This window comes from Alosa sapidissima, chromosome 8 (assembly GCF_018492685.1).
Source record: "Alosa sapidissima isolate fAloSap1 chromosome 8, fAloSap1.pri, whole genome shotgun sequence".
Classification (NCBI taxonomy): Eukaryota; Metazoa; Chordata; class Actinopteri; order Clupeiformes; family Clupeidae; genus Alosa; species Alosa sapidissima.
This window is the reverse complement of record NC_055964.1, coordinates 15,223,321-15,242,937: the sequence shown is the minus strand read 5'-3', so window position 1 is coordinate 15,242,937 and position 19,617 is coordinate 15,223,321. Positions and strand designations below refer to the sequence as shown.

The 19,617-nt window shown below is 44.6% G+C and overlaps 1 protein-coding gene across 6 annotated transcripts in view; it reads right to left on the bottom strand.

Moving 5' to 3' along the window:
• Window positions 1–19,617, bottom strand: part of unc5db (unc-5 netrin receptor Db) — a 104,655-nt gene that overhangs the window by 27,084 nt on the left and 57,954 nt on the right. For 5 of the 6 annotated variants that reach the window (XM_042101140.1, XM_042101144.1, XM_042101142.1 and 2 more), the window contains exons 2-6: window positions 19,143–19,346; window positions 7,693–7,836; window positions 6,660–6,763; window positions 1,763–1,943; window positions 830–997 (exon numbers count right to left, since the gene is read on the bottom strand). In XM_042101140.1, the coding sequence (XP_041957074.1) occupies window positions 830–997; window positions 1,763–1,943; window positions 6,660–6,763; window positions 7,693–7,836; window positions 19,143–19,346 (801 nt within the window). The remainder of the gene's footprint in view (window positions 1–829; window positions 998–1,762; window positions 1,944–6,659; window positions 6,764–7,692; window positions 7,837–19,142; window positions 19,347–19,617) is intronic. The other variant, XM_042101141.1, reaches the window with a different exon arrangement.

The following is a 19,617-nucleotide window of genomic DNA, read 5'->3' as shown; positions in this document are numbered from 1 at the left end:
GATTCAGAGTTAAAGTCAAAAGGCAATAATGTGAGTCTTTACAGTATAATTTGCCTTGATATGAGTCTTTTTTAAAATTCTGACAGTAAGAGAAAGCACCGCCTTGGGATTACCCATTACTGCAAAAAACCTTTATTCTTTACTATATGGTGGTTTTTAAAAAAAAAAAAAAAAATATTTCAAGACAGCCAATTAGACTGCTCTCTGTTTCTCTTTGCATTCATTTCTTCCTTGATAAATGACTTCTAGGCTATGCATGGGAAATGCAGTTACAAACATTTGTTACCAAAAAGCAACTGGCAAATCTGTAATTTTTGTTATGTATTTTGGTTCACTTTTTTGATTGAAGCCTTTTATTTTGTTATCTCCTCCTCCAGAGTTTGTAGTGGTGTTTTGGCCAAAGAAAATATTTATTTTGTACTCGATTTTAACATTTGTCAACAACAACCTATTCTTTGTATTAAACTGAGATATGGGGTTCTTGTTGTTCTTTTCAGTATCTATTATTTTTGTTAATTATCTGTTCTAGGTATGGAGCATTGCACTAAACATTTCACTGCATGTTGTACTATGTATGATAGTGTCTGTGACAAGCAAACTTTGAATTTGATTTTGAATTTGAACCTTAAAATTAAACATGATGTGTTCAAACATGTGACAAATGTAATATACAATTATCATGGCACATGCATTAACTGAAATTACCCATAGATGAACAGTTCTAATTCTATCACATACACAAGGATGTTGACATCACAAACTGAAAATGTTAGACAGGCATCCATATGCTGCTCTGATATATTCAAGCCTTGAGGGTAGTTGGTCTTACCAGGGCAGAGTGCGTTGCAGGTGATCTTTTGTACAGACATGCCCTCGCAAAATGCACCTCCATTCAGGGGGGCAGGATTGGTGCAGGTGCGAGTGCGTTTCTGAATGCCTCTGCCACAATTTACATTACAGGGCGACCACTCAGTCCACAAAGACCAGCCGCCATTTACTGCAGGGAAGAGGAAAGACAGAGAGAGAGAAGAGAAGAAAGAGAGAGAGAGAGAAAGAGAGAGAGAGAGAGAGAGAGGAGTTGGGCTATTTTCTATTCAGTTGCCGTGCTCTTATGCTGTGATGTTTTGTTCCATATTCAAAGGTCATCTAGGAAAATAGCTGTAACTGAACAATAGAACTTGACTACATAGACTTTACCTGATCTCTGCTCTGCTTCGTAGGCGTACAGAACGCCCACTTATTTGGACTATTCACATCATCTTTAAGAACTCCAATTGAATCTTATTCCATTAAGTGGTCTTGGAGTGTTTTTTTCTTCTTCATTTCATTTTTTTTTTACATCAGTGCAGAGAGTGCCATGTTGGAAACGGGTGCAACATGCATCTGAATGTAATAAAAACTTGTATTGTGAGGTTTATTGCTTGAAGGCTTCCCAGCGATGAATTATTAATGGCAAATGCTGCTTTAAATGAGATTAAGACACAGAGGCTTATTCCTTTCCATAAAACACAGGCTGACTTTTAATGAGTGCCTCTAATTGAGTCACCATAATGCAACATGAAGACGAAAAGCTCTTCATGAGAGGAATGGGAAAACATCACAACACCCGAAAGAAAGCTTGGCATCACAGACGTTGCATGAAGAACTTTATCTCCCGCACTCTGTGACTCGGAAGAAGATTAAAACAAAAATGGCACTTACAAAACAAAAGAAGAAGAGTGAAGGGGGAAATTAAAAGGAAATAACGAGGAACAAGTCTTACCAAAAACCACCACGGTTGCTGTGGCACTGCGTCTCTTGGCCACGATGTTGCTGGCCAGGCACGTATAGTTAGCTGAGTCAGAAAGGCGGGCCTCGTTGATGATGAGGTTGTGGTCGGCGCGCGTGTCGATGTTGTCGTCGGCGATGGAGCTCACCAGCTCCTCATTTTTCAGCCACTCCACCTGTCAACGCAAAACAGAAGGGGGGGTCAAATGGCTTAGCACAGGTCACAAATGCAGACATTAGCGTGGGTTGTTACCAATTACCAGCCATTGAGACAGAGGGTGGGAAACTAATTATGAATCGCAAACTTAGTGACGCTTAGCTGCCCCGGCCACCATACAAAGAGCTGCATCACTGGCTTTGCAAATTGCAATCCTGCAATCCCTGTTATGGGCAAAGGCACTATGAACTTGGCCGAGGAATTTGGGGAGGGTGGAATTCATTTTCTTATTTTTTTTTTCATCCCTTTCTCTCTCTTCTTTCCTATGTTCCCCTCCTCCCCCCATCCCTCCCTCCCTCTCCCGTTCCCTCTGCACACCCACGTCTGAGGACACATAATTGAGACAGTGTATGGATTTTTCTTCGCCATCCCGCAACCCTTTTGCAATGATCACACAAAATGAAAAATGCTTGCATTCATCTGCATTTACTCTTTTTTCCCCATGACAAGCCAATTTTAATCATGTGCTCTTTAATCTCAATTGCCTCACTGTTCTGCATCGTGTCTCTTTGAGAGGCCGCCGCGTCCCATGCCCATCGATCTCCCCTTGCTTTCATAACAGATACACACGCACACACAGACAGACAAACACACACACACATGCACGCACGCACACACACACAGACACACACACACACACACACACACACACACACAGACAGACAGACAGACAAATACACACACATACACACATGCACACGCACACACACAGACAGACAGACAGACAGACAGAGAAACACACACACATACACGCATGCACACACACACACACACACACACACACACACACACACACACACACACACACACACACACACACACACACACACACACACACAGAAACACACACACATGCACACACACACACACACACACACACACTCACACTTTGCAGGGGGTGCATCATCTGCCTTTGTTCGACACCCATCTCCAAAAAAAGGGCATTTGTTTACCACTGCTAGCTTGTGTGAGAGTTCACTGTGACCACTGCATTGACAAGGCATGGATCACAGGGCTGTTTCCCCTTACTGTAATACAGCGGAAGATAATCCCAGCATCCAGCAGGAAGCCATCAGAACTCTCCCCCACTGTCAGACCTCTATCATACTGTTTCACACAAGTTTCAAAGCAAAAAGTTTGTTAGAGAAAAAAAAACCCACCAACCGCACCCACCCCCCACAACACACAACAAAATCTCAGAGCAACAACAATCTGAGGCGCCACATGACCCAGTGGGGCTGAGTAGTCGGAGCACGAGTGTTTCCCTTTCTTTGTGCATGGCTGTGATTTCATTAGGGAAATTTGATAGTTAAAAAGAAGGCAATTAACGGGCGTTTACAATCGGGGCCTCCGCGCAGAACTGCTCTGCATTCCGCCACAGTCACGTCTTCCCTCTCTTTCTTTCTCTCTCTTTCTCTCTCTCTCTCGCTGCCATGGCGTAATGATACAAAGACTCAACGAGCAAAAAAAGGGGGGGGGGGGGTTGAAAAAAAAAGGAAAAAAGGAAAACACACAAGGAGGGAGGAAGGAAGGAAGAAAGAGAGGAAGAGAAGAGTGAAGGGTGAGGAGAGAAAAAAGAAAGACTGAGGACAAATATAAATTAGGGCGGTAAGTGCGTGGCAGCGGATGTGAGGAATGAATTGCCTAATTGGCACATTTGTTTCAATTAGAGCGCGGCCATCAGTGTCAGGCTCGGCGGAGGGCGCCCGGGCCCACATGAGGATCCTGTGATTTCATTACGGCAACAATGTATGTCATAAAGGCTGCCTCCCTGAACAGAGCTGCGTCAGCTGCCAACTGGCAGCGCCACGGATCAGTCACACGGAGAGCCGAGCAGACCTCCGCCCCGCATCGCAACGAGACCCTCATGAGATGGAGGGATGGGTTGGTGGAGGGATGGATGGATGGATGATGGAAGGGGAGATGTAGGTGGGTGTGGGTGGAGGAGGTGTGAGCTTGAGATGCACTCCCCCCCCCCTCCTCTACTCCCAGGTATAAATATGTAATCGAAAAAGTCCTCTGGAGCGCAAAGAGAAGGATGTTTTTAAACCCCCTCCAAGAAAGTTTTGCCTTTGCACCGAAGTACACTCTGAGAGAGAGAGAAATAGGGACAGAGAGAGAAAGAAAAAACTTCCGAAATGGAATCAAAACATGTGAAAACACCTTCAGTCACGTACTGCTGCCACACCATACACGCTTCCATACACCTCAATGGTGTCATTTGTTAGCTGTTAATAAGGCCTTCAGCTCTACGTCCAATTAAGTGTTCTTGGAGTGACCACACATCCACACATTTGCTCAAGTGTGGTGAGCAACAAGCTGGAGAGCTGCTTATCTTATCAGGGCAATGACTGGAATTAACCAGCGCTCACAGACAGCCTTCAGGGGACCGGGAAATGCTGCTGAGACACTTTTGCCAACCTCCACCCACCTCCCACCTTCTCCCCACCCTGTTCTGCTCCATGTCCTGACCCCCTAACAAAGAAGATAGCCATCCACCAGGAGGGTCCTGAACGCTCACTGACCATGTACACACCCTCACACACACACACACACACACACACACACACACACACACACACACACACACACACACACACACACAGACATCACAGCATCCATGTGCACCCCGTTCTCCTTTGTAATCCGAGGGAGGTCCGCGCCGCCGTCTGGCTCCACCACTGCGGTGTTATCCACTCAGGAGGTTAATACAAACAGATAGCATGACACAAAGCGGCTTGTGTTCCCCGCCCGCCTTCCTGTCGCTGGCCTAATGCCCCCTGTCTCCTCCCCTGAGCAAAGTGTGGCAGCGTATTACTATTCCGACCCGATCTGTCTTATCTTTGAGAAATAAATAGCGAGCGTGTGAGTGAGTGAGAGAGAGAGAGAGGGAGAGCTTTTTCTTTGCTGGCCCGAGCTGATGGGGAGACTGTAATTGCTTGGCTTGATAATGAAGCTCATCATTCGCTCTCCTGGAAGCTCACTCTGACCTGCGGCAGAGGGGATGGGGCAGTCGGGGGGGGGGGGTGGGGGGGGGATGGGGGATGCAGGAGAAATAGACCACAGGCAAGGATATGGGAAATAAACAGGGCTAAAGCAGATTATGCCACACTTCTTAAGGCCACCTGGCAATGTGGAAATGAAATCGCGGCGGTTACAGTAAGATACGCTGTGAATATTTATGTGCAAGCATAGAGATAGGTGCGTGCCAATGAAATTCGGCGCAAATTCAAGGCAGAGACATTTTGCATTGCTCTATCATATCAGTAGAGGAGAAACAATAACAAAAAGAGATGATATTGCCAAAAATGTAAACCTTTTTTCACCTTTTTTCATTAAAATGCTAAATCATATCACAATGCATACATTTCCCCTATATGATGTTTGAAACCTATATCCCCTATATGTTCTTTGAAAGAAAATGAGGTGGGTTTTGATTTAACATCAACACTGGCTCTGCGTAGCATAACCGGCAATTTAAGTGTCTCTCCTATCAAGAGGGTGTAATATATGCAGTTGTAATTGCAGTACTGCTAGTGCACATCAGTGGTGTAATTCAATAATTGCAATACTGAGGCAGTGAGAAATTAAGGCGAAGCTATTTATTACGTTGAGCTAAAGCACTGCTATTTATTGCGTCACACCAGATATTACATCTTCTTCCTACAGATTCAAATTGATAGAATATTCACTTCATCAATTCTAAAGTAAGTCTCAACTTTCCATAAAAGCCCTATTCACATAAAGTATGTCAGATTTTATTGGCTGGAGGATGTCTGAGGGCGTCAAAGCCACCGGCTCACTCTGCATTAGATGGGCGCCCGCGCATCCATCCAGCTGTCAGTGGGAAATGATGCCCACAACCTTCACATCGCCACACTTACAGGTGGCATCGCAATATTTCATGCAGTATGTGAGCTCCGAGCGCCTTGGTACACACATGACGGCAGCGGCGGTGGCGGTGGCGGCATTGGCGGTAGCGATCCACCGCCACCTCAGACCCTGCATTATTCAATCCCATCTCTTTTGGCTGGGCTCATTTATGTTGACAAAGAACTTGAGGCAAGATTCTTGTCTTGAGCCTTTTCCTCTGGAATCTTCACTTTCCTTCATGCCCAGTGAGCATTCAATGAGACCGGCCTGACACCGCTCTTCCATTTCAATTCTGAATCATTTATAACTGACGGGCTGCCCACAGCCAAATGGCCCTGAAAACCCACTAGTCAAAAAAAAAAAAAAAGAATGTGCGTCCAACTGTACTGTATAGGGGTCCGGCGATGAGTAATAAGATGAGAGTAGTCCACGTGACGACTTTGGCAAAGCGCCCCGTGTGTATTGTTCCCTCAGCTTTGCTGTCTCAATAACATCAGCTCTGCAGCATGCATCAGTATCATTCCCTGCATGCCGCATGTGCATGTGTGTTTGTATGTGTGTGTGTGTCTGTGTGTGTGTGTGTGTGTGTAGGTGGAAACAGATTGACCGGCCTCTCATTGTGGGCAGGATTTTTTTTTTTTTGTTGTTGCTGTGGGCGATTCTGCTGCACAGAGAGAGACAGAGAGCGAGAGAGAGAGCGAGAGAGCGAGAGAGAGAGAGAGAGAGAGAGAGAGAGAGAGAGAGAGAGAGAGAGAGAGAGAGAGAGAGAGAGAGAGTGAGAGTGTGCACGTTGAGATCTTACCTCAGCCATGGGCACTCCCTCTGGGGGCCGGCAGTGAAGCACAATCATGCCCTTGATTGGCACCTCCTTCCCCTGAGGGTCCTGCTCAAAGTTCTTCCGCAGGTCTGTTTGGGGAGATAAGAACAGGGGCCTGTCAGGTGGTCCGCTAGGCTAAGCTAAGCTAAGCTAAGCTAGGGAGGCAGGTGGGCGGATGAGCGCAATGTCCAGCTTGGTTTCTATCTGACCATCGCTCATGCCATTCGCCGTTCTCGTTGCCCTTGTCTTTGACTGAACAACCTTGTGAGTGGGGAGAGAGAGAGGGAACACAGGAACAGGGGGTGGTGTGTGTGTGTGTGTGTGTGTGTGTGTGTGTGTGTGTGTGTGTGTGTGTGTGTGTGTGCGTGTGTGTGCGTGTGTTGGGGAGCTGAGGCGCCGGGCACCATCTGCTTGGCTTAGACGTGTCAGTGCTTGACGGGTACACATCAGCTTCAATATATTCATTAGTTGACTTTCCCCACAGATATGTGGTTCACGGGCGCTGCACATGAGACTGACTCAGAGTCGTGGTGACAGATAGGCACTCGTGAAGGAGAGAGAGGGACTCCCCACCCTCTGTGGGCACTGTGTGCAGCTGACTGATAGACTCCGCAGCCGGCCTGAGCCTGAGCCATGCCGCTGGACACTGGGCACTGGTGCGTGCTGGTCCACACACACACAAACAGGGTCTTATTACATGGGTCTGTTGTGTGCTTCAAGCCGATTGGCTAGTCGAGACATTTGGCGGTCAGTTATCTCTGACCTCTACTCTGTGGAACTGACTGGTGCCCTTTGGCGACAGGTATTTTCTGCATTATGTAACTCTCTTGGACATGTTGGGGAGACTAGGAGTATCTTCTCATATCATTAGAAATCATTTCAAATGAATGCCCTGAAAAAGACAGATCTATAAATAATGTCAAATTATTAATTCATTTCAAGACTGGAAACAAATTAAAATCCGTACTAAAAGTTGGCAACAGTATAAAAGATAAAACAAGGAGGAATTAGAGCTTACAGGCGATGCGGACGGTGGCTTTGCGGCTCTTGGAGGTGCCCAGGTGGCTCCAGGCCACACAGAGACACCAGTAGTCCTCAGGGCCGTGGAAGTCCTCCACCTGCTGTCGCGTCACATTTATCACCACCTCACGCACCCTCTGGCCTGGAACAAACAGTGACACATACGAATAACCAGCATGCCCATGCCAAGCACTGCCAATCACTCACACGGTGACGTACAGCAGAGAGATGCTGTGTCGAGATAGGACAAACAAACTTGCATATATATATATATATATATATATATATATATATATATATATATATATATATATATATATATATATATTCAGTACATGTATATATATATATATATATATATATATATATATATATATATATATATATATATATATATATATATATATATATACATGTACTGAACATCATGTTACTCTAACTCTACACAAACACATTCCAGTCAAACATTCCACCAGAGTTTATTTTGGAAAACGGCTGAAAAAATAAGGGGTGACTCTCGGCCCTAAAAGCTTCTTAGAAAGTCAGTGTGAAACTTATCGGAGTTTTAAATTGGTTACTGCTTGCCATGTTAATCTCAGTCATCGGCTTAGTGCCCGTCACAGGCATTTTCACCCTCCCTTTTTTGGGTTGGTGGAAGAGTGGGTGGGGGGGGATTGGTCCCTCAGTGGCCCATAGGCCCCATGCTCTCTGGATTAAAGAGATGATGCAGGAGACTTGGAACAATAATGAAAAACTAAATAGAGACGCTTTCATCACTTTCCACTCGAGAGGTCTTTGCGACGTTCACGGGCAGCGCGCAGTAATCCGACATGCCACTGAGGTACAAACTGGGAGGCATAAAAAAGGCATTTAGGACTTGGGAGTAAATAAAGAAAAATTAGGCCTATCTCAAGCGCAGCGGGAGCCTGGTCATGGATTAATGTTATTGCTTATAAGAAAATATGGAGAGAAAATAGCGGCACATGAAACCGTGTCCATATTACTCGGTTGGAGGGAACATATGCACATGAAGGAATACACAAAACAAACACAAACACACACACACACACACACACACACACACACACACACACACACACACACACACACACACACAGTGTTTAGTTTAGAGTACAGTTCAGAACACTGTACGAGGCAGAGACAAGATAATTTAAGGGGGTATTTACAATGAAAACTCAATTAAGACTGGTTACCATACATGTGAAAAATGCGTCAAACCGGCTGTATGCCCTATGAGTCATTTAGCATCTTTGGGGCCTGAGTTGACCTCATTTCCCCTTGAATGTGCAAAGCACAGAGGGAAATGCATTTTAATGGAAATAACTTGTTTACTATGGTCGGTAATCATAATTACAGTACATGATTTTGCATGTATTGTTATTGCAGGAACTTTAATAGCAATGACTGTTTGTCAGATAAAATAGTTAAATCCTTTCATTAGTATGCGCGGTGGGACTTATTAAGTTAAGATAAAGAGGGGAATTCATTCACGCATAGTAATCACCAATTTTCCATGACTAAATGACACTCAGTGACATTCAGTGGCAAAACTCCTTGATCAGATTCACCCTTTGGTTAAATTAGCAAAAATAAAAGTCAAAACGATAATTAATACAAAGAGCCACAGTTTGCATCAAATTAGACCACACAAGCCCTTCGTTTTAAAAATGAAAAAAAAAAAAAAATCACAATTATTACTGAAACTTGGACAGTGTTTACTTAGAGCCTAGATTGGCATCTTCAGACTAGGAAAAAACAACAACAAAATATCCCATAATGAGATGAAAACATACCATCTCAGCAACAGGAGTGTTCTGAATTTGTTTACCAATTACACCCTCATTACACACTTTGTGACTGACTACGCACATAGATAGCCGCAGCTGCTAAATTGACAGGGTATCTGGCAGCATCGTTCAAGGATACGCAAAATAGGTTCTGCGGCCACCACATCATGGCCGCTCTGAGAGACAGAGACATAATTCATAATTCCACTCACAGACACATGGCATTGACGGCAGGCGTGTGGAAGAGGCAGCGAGCGAAATCATGACTAATGACTGCATATGATCCTCCCAAAACGGAAATCTAAGCCATATGTTAACGAGAGATGGTCTCTTCCATCCCAGCTTGTTTTTTTTTTTTTAAGGCTGGGAATACATCCTTGAGGACTAACCATCTCCGACAGGTGGTGTGGCACTCCGACAGGCCGGAGCTGTGCCACTTTGTCATCTGTCACCCTTATTTGTTTAGAGGCAGAGCACCGCTGACGGTGCTTATTATTCAGAATCTTCATGATTCCTGCCTTACTCTCCTCTCTCTCTGTTTTCCCCTCTCTCTCTCTTTCCCTCTCTCTCTGTCCCTGTCTTCTCTCTCGGCACAGGCTTCCGTGCGGCTCGAGATCAAAAAGGCCAACCGAAAGAGCAGATTTGCCGAGAGAATCACCCAATTAAGAAGTGTCTACATGCGGACTTAAAAACGCTAAAACCAGAGGCCAAGTTCCTCTGAGCTTGGCTGGGGGGACAATGCATGGCTAATCTGACCCCCCCCCCCACACACACACACACACCACCACCACCACCCTCATCCCTATCCCCTCCACCCTACTCCACCTCCCAGCTTTGGTCTGTCGCTGTGCCATGACATGGCTTATTAAGCTGGACAGAAATAAGAGCATGTGGGGAGGCTGGAGATACAGGAGCTTTGATCTGCTGAGCAACGGATGTTCCTGCCACACTTCAAGCCAAGGATTATCGGGAATGCAAGTCTGGAAGGACCAGTACTAATCCCTGGAGTGCTTATCATCAGCCCATGCTTCTTATTTGTGCTTTCTTTTTTTCTGTAAATATATGTATGGCTTTTTCCAGATGTGACAAAATAGCCCACACGCATTAACAGGCGGCACACTGATCAAGACAAACGTGTCCGAGGGGCATGTTCTCGTATGTAGATGATCTATTTTTGGTCAATATTTGCATACTCATGTGCCGTTTAGATCCACCTTGATCCACATGGATCAGTTTATCACCAGAGTCGATAAAAAGATGCTGACAAAGGGCTCGGCCGACTTCTGTGAAAGCTCCCCCAACCCATTCAACATCGCCATACACATCTCCACAGATTTGAAATTGGTGACTGTGCCTCATGTCTGAAAGGGCTTCGAGCTGTGCGCAACTCCCTCACATACTCACACAAAGGAGGGGTGACACCATCTTTGAGCAGGTCGTGAAGAGGAGAGGATAGGAGGAGAGTGGGAAAGGAGGGGAGGAAAAGGGGGTGTTGTAGTGGAAGCTGTGAAGTACATTTTAACAAGGGGGCTCATGGCGCTAAGCTCTCTCTCTCTGAAGACAGGCAGTGGGAACTCAGTACCTCAGCTGGGACCCATACCCACTACCCCCACCTCTCCTGCTCCGCTCAGCATGCCTTTTGTGCCAAGGACAGGCTCTTTGTGGCGTGGAAGTTCCCGCAGGTCTGCCTTCGCGCAGCGGGATAAAAAAGGTCTGCTAGACCTGTCTTAACACTCAGCTCTTTTTAAATCAGCGTCCTGGTGTTGGTTTTTTTTTTTTAAAGAGTTGTCAGAGCCATCCACGGCCACATTACAAAATGGCAGGCCCCAGACGTTTTCCCAGAAACGCAGGTTGTTTTCTGTGTCGGTTTGAGTGCTGCAGAGGGGGAAAAAACACGCCACCATTTTGAGGGGATGTTTTGTTTAGGCAGCTGTGGATATTATTCCAGAGAGAAGGGATGTCAACTACTGACTCAGTTTCAATATTAATTTCACATTCATAGGCCGCAAATAAATACTTTGCCTTCAGACTACAGAGTGCCATCAAGTAATATCAAATACGCCTGAGTCCAGAGGGAAAACATGTCTGGCCTGGCGAACTGCTGCCACTATGTGCGACGGACGTAATGCTTTTCGAACGTTAATGTCAACACTGACAATATTTGCACGAAATGTGAAATACCAGCGGCATTTCCATTAAATTCTGTTCCTCCGGTTGGTTAGTATATTTGTGCACATATGGGTTATCACAAATTCACAACTGCAGCTGAATTAAAGCAAACAATCTGTACCAGACTGCTAGCACACACAGCATGCTTGAGTTTGAGTGCTAGAGTTATGTGCAACTGTGGTGAACTTTTGAGACAAAACAAACACACAGAATCTGTATTTATTAATACCCTTCATAACCCAGTAGATGTCAAAAAAGACATGAAAAGAAAAAATCACTTTTTTCCGCTACACTGTGATTTTCGTGCAAACACAACTTGTGCCTTTAGTCCAATGCATGTCACACGTCAGTGGTGGCCTCAGAGGTCTGCTGGGGGAAATGCTTTTGCTGGATGACTGCTAGGTACGAAATGTCAACTCCATGTGACAAGTTGCCGCCGACAGATGTCAAAAACCTCCTTGTTTTGACCAGCTGGGCCTTTTGATAGAGGATTGGATTGAGTCATCTGACCGCGGCAATGGCCTTAGACTAATGGACAGCAGGGGTAAGGGAGCGGAACCGGGGAGGCACTCTGAAAGCCACCAGACACAAGGAGGAAGCACTTCCACTTCGCCTCCTTTTCAACAAGCTCGCCTGCATGGAGGACGCCTTAGGCTGTGTTTGTGTGTTTACACTAAAGGTTTAATTGGTATTAATACTCCTAATAACATGGCTAAGAGCAGAATTAGCTGATATTATTTTATGCTTGTTATGGATGTTTTCATTTGACAGAGAGAGAGAGAGAGAGATAGAGAGAGAGAGAGAGAGAGAGAGAGAGAGAGAGATGGAAAACAATGTTCCTATCAAAATTGTACTGTACATTTGATATTGTGTTTCACCGCATTCAAACAAAAACGGAACCTGCAGACTGCTCTCCATAAAGATAACACAGAGGCTTCAGCCAAACATTTTCCACTGCAATGCTCCCTGCCAACCTTGGGCACGATGCGTAATGGTGGACTAGCTGGGGTGCGGATAAAGATCCTGTCCTGTCCCCGCTGCTTTTGTCCCACCTACCGAGGTTGACCATCTCAGCAGGGGCCTGGGGCCTGGGGGGGGGGGGGCTCTCCTGACAGGTGAGCGTGAAGAAGCGGTGTTTATCTGCCGCGGTCAGGATTTCGGCTACCCCACCGCTCCGGAGCCCGCCTAAACCTGCCACTCTCCATTTGCCTCTAATCTATACGAAGGGGGAGAGACACTGGCTTTGTCTGCATGCTGCTCACCCACGATAACATTCACCGCCGCGCCAACTCTAATGATCAAGGATTTCTGCTCCACTCAGTGGGCATTAGGTTTTAATGAAGTGCACAGAAACTCTGCGGGCTTATTTGTGAGCAGCCACAAAAAAAGAAGAGGAAGAAGAAGGAGAAGAAAGAGGAGGAGGGAAAGGGAGAGGAGGAGGAGGAGGGAGGACGGGCGGGCTGAAAGAAGAAGAGAATCTTCAGCCCTTAATTTATCTGCGACAGACAATTAGAGAAATAAAAAGCACATAAGTCAATGTGTGCCCACAGGAGACAAAGGACCGGCGGCGTATCCCTCCAGGAAAAAGCCATTTCCTTCTATTATACCATGGTTCTTTTCGGGGCTGGAAAAAAACCTCAAACCATGATAAATGGTTTCCTCCTCATACCTGCCTCTCCACACTAATGTAATGAATTTCTTTTCCAATACTCAGGAAGTGGCCGTGCGAGCCCTCCCATTCCGCCGTGTGATGGTCCACGAATCGGAGACATATGGGTGGGGGTGTAAACCGTAGCAGGAGCTGTGGCCGTCCCTCGGAGAGCACCTGGTGGTGGTGTGAGTTTCCAGTTTGTTGACGGCATACGTTGAAAAGGCAAATGAGATTAGGGATGGCTTTCCCGCATCGAATAGCAAGCATAAATACTAGGAGTTAATGTATTACAGTACACTAAATCAGTGTAATCTATCTCAAATGACATCCAATACACTGCTGTGAAACCGATCTGTGAGTGGCAATATGGGTAGCTAATTGGAAGATGGCAGGATCCTCATGCTGCATAATTGATCATCCTTTCAGAGAGCATGAGAAAATATCACAACTTCTACAATGTGAGTGTGCATACAGTGCCTTCACCATTGTATCTAGCACCACAGGAAGCCACCCAGCATAGGCCTACTATATAAAGTTGTTTGACAGTGAACACTGGGGAGCTGACCCAGGGAGAAAGCTGCCATTCTCCCCCATACAGAGCTGTAGCACAATATACTGCAATTGTCCAGGGAAGATACTCTGCCTGTTAAATGCAGCATTTTTTCTGAAGAACTTCTGTAAGATTCAACAGGATCTTTCTCTAGGGTACAACCAAACAGACTGGGTTGAATGATCACTTAAAATCCTTATGTGACTTACAAATCATCAGTTATGTGCTTAGATTTTGGTGGAGATTATTTTGGAGTACATTCATAGGCAGCAACATTAATACATGGGAAAAACATTACTATTACACTGCATTAATGTGCTGTTCTCTTGATAAAATAAACAAACAATAGAAAAAACAACAGTTTTAGATGCGTTTAAGCTCTTATTTTTGCTCACAGACTGTTTTGAGAAATAACACTCTCAACAATTTGATGCCACAAATAACCTTGAGCCATGCATACTCTCCTCTGCCATCCTTGCCCTTGTTTTGCAGTGCCTGTGGTGGTTTCAGTACCCTACTGTTGCAACTTGGCAGTCAGCAAGGCTAACTCCTCGGTTACCACAGTGCTTACAAATGACTGTGGCTACAGAGCAGAGTAAAAAGGTGTAGCTTTGGCGAGGCCTAGAGTCGACTGAGAACAAAGAAATAATATTTCATAGGGATGACCGTAGCATTAGGATTCGGTCTGAAATCTGGACAGTTGCCAAAAAAGAAATTGCAGACCACATGCCTACGGAGTTGTCTGTTGATTATTTAATGAACACTTAATCCCTGGTCTCTTTAATAGGGTTATAATTCTTAAGAAGGCTTTAGCCATGTGCAATAATCAGAGTATACATGAGCTAACTAATGTTTTCATAATGCATCTTTTGAAGTCTACAAAAATAAGGATTCACATCATACGTGTCTAATATTTTTACAAGTGTGACATATATGCTTTCAGATATTACATAATTACACATTTCTGCTCTGAAGCAGTTCCTGTTTGATATGCATTCCACATCCATCCTATCTTTTTGCACCCTTTGATCCAACGTAACCCCACCCTAAAGGTACCCCAGTGAAATCATTTAGATCACTGGATGACAAGGATCTCAAAATCCCTGATAAAAAAGTGGCAAAATGGTCTCAGTGCACTGCCACTAACAGGTATAAAGCTTCTACAATGAGATACTTTGCTCAAAGTTTAGAAGTGTCTGCCCTAAAGAGGTTTCAGTTTGCTTGTCGTAAAGTTCAAGAAGTGTCAATGCCAGGGGCAGTGCTACGTAATTCATATGCCTCTTAACTCTGGGTGATCTATGACCTTGCTGGCTAAGACATGCAGGCTAAAAAAATGTTATTATGGCGAGAGGGCCAAATGCTTCAGCCTAGGTGCTGCTGGTCGATGCACTCTCCCCAAATTCAGATGACATGCCATTCTGTTATCATTAAATTGGTCTGCACCATGCTTCCCCACTGTCGCTTTAATCTCAAGCCCCTTTAAAATATTGCCTAGTGCTACACCTCAAAGATTATAGGACTCTGAGTGCCCTTTTGATGTCTTAAAATTTGTGTCTTACACGTTTTTCAATTACTTATAGCACTTACACTTAACACTAAGGTGTTATCGCAGGTAGAGGACCCAGGTCCATTTTAATTGAATTCCTCCATAATGTGGCAAATTGTCTTTATCAGAGGACCAGTTGGGAGAACAGATCTCAGCATAGATTACAGCAGCATGTGTGTGTACAGATCTCACAGCCTACAGTATCTTGTGGGAAAGGTGTATCTTTGTATAAGTAAGGGGATATGTTATCCTCCTGTGGTGAAGTGGAACTGAGATAAAAGATGATCAAATATATCAAGAATTCATTTTGGATACTGTTAATCATCATAATTTACATCCCCTTACTGTTACAAATGTAAATTTGCAGATTGAAACTGGCACAGTCTGTAATCGGTTGATCACTCCTGACATGAAATCTTACCCACAATGTTCCCGTATTACAGAGGAGCAAACTGTAGGGATTTGTGTGCTACACCAGCTTTACTGTGTAGTGTAGGCAGCAGGCAGCAGATGTTCAGCCATCTTGATTACTTTTTGTACAGCTATTGGGCATATCTTCTCACTGCTGTTGCATGAAAAGATTTTTTTCGCCAAATGCGCCCACTGACATTATGGGGGTGAAAGGTGAATAAGGGTCACTGAACTCCATGCCTTGCAAATGGAAGACACTTTCAATACCCCAGACTGTCGTCATGATTACTTCACAGTTGAAAAAAAATTACCGCTACTCCGGAATCATCATGATGCTGTCGGCTAACATTAGGCCTCTCTTACTGTCACCAGGCCTAATTGATTGGAAATCTCTTGTTCAATTATGGATGAGTCTATTGATGCATCCTGCATCCTGAAATTAGCATTATTGACAGACACATGTGATTAAGGCTTATCCCTGAACCATCTGCTAATCTCCCAGCTATTACTATCGATGGCACCTCTCAGTTTTTCAGTCACCAGTGGTCCTGAAATTTCCAGTGGGAGAGACGATCCCAGATCAAAGCCGGATGAAGGCGACATGGATTTCTGAGGCTTTGTCAACACTGATTTGCTTCCACTACTGTACTGTACTGAGAGTGTGTCAGCAAATCTAATACAGCTCATAGTCGGACACGCGTTCAAACAAAGATTGAAAATAAGAAATGAGGACATTGTATGCGTGAAATGAGCGACGTTAATAAGCGATATAACTAACCAAGAAGTGCAATATACTTGATTGGCAAAACGTGACTCTAACCTCAAAAAAATAGAAAAAGTAGTGGTCACAGGCCATTGTATAGACTCCTATCCTTGCTCTGTTGACAAATTCAAGGGCATTGCAGAGCTTATCTGTGGATTGTGATTCATCTGCCAGGCCAGTAAATAAGAGATGCTATCAGATGCTCAGCATGGCATTGAGGACCAATGTCCTAATCAATAAAATCCAATTCTTCATAGATCCCTGCACCCGATTAGCCTCATCTAATCCAATACACAATTCGCCTGTCCATTACCGGCCAACGACGAAGCATAGATTTATCTGTGGTTATGAGTTTGATGCTGATATGAAATCGGTTATGTGGCCGGCAAAGTGAGGACACTCTCTCTGGCTCTTTTAATTACGCTGGAATCTAGGCCTCCAAATATCACCATCGCCTTGACAACACGGCAGAGAGAAAGTATTGAGAAATCATGGGAGAGTTTGATGCTGCAAACCTGGCTAGAGACAGAGTCCCAGCCCAAATGTCCAGTGGCTCCCTGACGTGAACCTGGGGCTGTGTTTTGAGAGGCGAAACCCCAGTGGCTCGCAGACGTAAACCGAGGGGCTGTGTTTTGAGAGGCGAGGCAGCTGGTAGTAACAGCAGGTGTAATCAGTGAAAATGCCAATTAGAGACGCCACAGTGTAACCAGCAAGTATGGTGCTTAAGGGACTAAACTCTAGATCTACAACCAGTCTGACTGTCCGGTTTGGCATCAAAAAGTCACTGCCACTACTTTCTGTGTTTTGCTGCTGAAAATTGCTGCTGCACTGTGGGGAGAATATAACTGATCAAGGCTGGCAAAAAGAAAGCTTTATCTGAACTAAATTAATACATATAAAACATGCAGAAGTGTCAAAAGGAACAGTGAAGCAGGTAGAGAAATCACATTTAATGAAACTAAAATTAAAACTTGGACTTTTGTTTCCCATGTCTAATGAAAACATGTTCCAAACGTTTGAAATATGAGAGCATTTAATTACCACGCCAACCCCTCAAAGTGACTTGAATTTGCTGAAATTACCATGGCTCAATTTTCTCATTGCTGCTTTCATTCAATTTTGCTTCATTTTGATTTAGCTAAATCGTATGTCTATTTTGTTCATGTTGTGTTAGGTTCTTGATGAGGGATGTGTTTTTACATACTGTATGTGGCACTAATGAAGAGATTTTGAGCTCACTCGTGCTGTTAACATGGTGAGAGAAAAGCAGAGAAACTGTGAGTGATTTTTTGAGTAGTTAGATTTGCTCCTGTGTGACACTGGCTCACAGTCGGAACAGCTCTACACAGTTGGTCACCGGTTGCAACAGAGTTCAAATAACCAGCAAACAATGGACAATTTTACTAGTGGTGAAAAATAAAGAAATGAATAACGGGAGGCTAGTTCAAGACTGCCTCTCTCACACACTTTTTCCCCACACAGCACCGAAATAATCAAAGTTGTGACTTTTCATTTCCACATTATCAGTCAGAAAACAATTTCACAGCACAGCAATCACAAAATAATGAACTTCCCGAAGCAATTAAGCACCCTTTCCTACCGAGGAGTCTTCCTGAATACAAGAAAGAGCTGCTTTTCCAGGCTGCCTAATCATAGCACATTTTAGACGAGGTGTTGGATTAGGCCTACACACTTTATTTATTTATTTATTTCTGTATTTTTTTCTTTCTGGAAATCCCTACAGGAAATGGGCCCAAAATCTTCTAATCAGAGCGCTGCTCTCCATGGTTTGACATCCCCTCAACAGGACTGAATTTGATTATGCAGGAACACCTTTTGTTCGTGGCTCAGAGAGATAACAATTCATCTGAGACTCTCAATGTGGTTTTAATGCACACAAAATCAACTCGACACACGTGGAGCTTCTCCTCGGAATTTGCTTGGATCATGCTCAGAATTCAATCACAGAGTCAATTGAATCTCCATCCAGCTGTGTGTGGTCTGCAGAATGTTGGAACTGGTGGGATTCTTTTTTTGTGTGCTGATGTTGCTATGAGCTGAATGAAAATGTTGCTCCTATTTGAATTCACATCTGCTTGTTCCATAGCATGGCCTGAAAGCATCATCAGTTGAGGGTAATACACACTCATTAGACACATAGACAGAAACAGACACACCCAGAGAGAGAGAGAGAGAGAGAGAGAGAACAGAGAGATAGACAAACACACACTCTCTATTCTTTTTCTCTATGCTGAAATACTCCTGGTTGTACAGTATGTGTGTGTATGTGCATATGTCTGTGAGTCTGTGTGTCTGTGTGTGTGTGTGTGTGTGTGTGTGTGTGTGTGTGTGTGTGTGTGCGTGTGTGCATGTGTGTGTGTGCGTGTGTATGTGTGTGTGTGCATGTGTGTGTGTGTGTGTGTGTGTGTGCATGTGTATGCGTGTGTATGTGTGTGTGTGTGCGTGTGTGTGTGTCTGTGTGTGTATGTGTGTGTGTGCGTGTGTGTGTGTGTGTTAGCCTCTGACTAACTCAGCATGCCAATCCCTCACCTGTGCTCTCATCCATGTACTCCTGGGATGAGTGCTGGCTCTGGTGCACCCACTCCCCATTGCACTTGAAGAAGATCTGCAGGGCGGGCGTCGCCCGGCACTTCAGCTTCACCGGGTTGCTCTTGATGATGTAGGCATCCTCAGGCTCCATCAGGAAGTGGGGCAACGTGCTCTGGGCATCTGGGCTGGCATCACCCGAGGCTGCTGGGAAACAAAACAAACAAACAGGAAGTCAGTCAGAACCATTGGTCAGTAATGACTGACTTGTGAACTTTCAAATGAGACGTCGCGTAATCCACGCTGCGGTATGATACCAAGCAGGATCTCAATTATGGTTGTGAAGGGTAAACATCACGAGGTAAAGCCATTTCATCACCTGACATTTAGAAACATGGCATAATTTTGAAGCTCCCTATTTTCCCTTTTGCAGTTTTTTCGAGGTTAAAATGTTCAGAGAGTGAAGAATGTGCTGGGA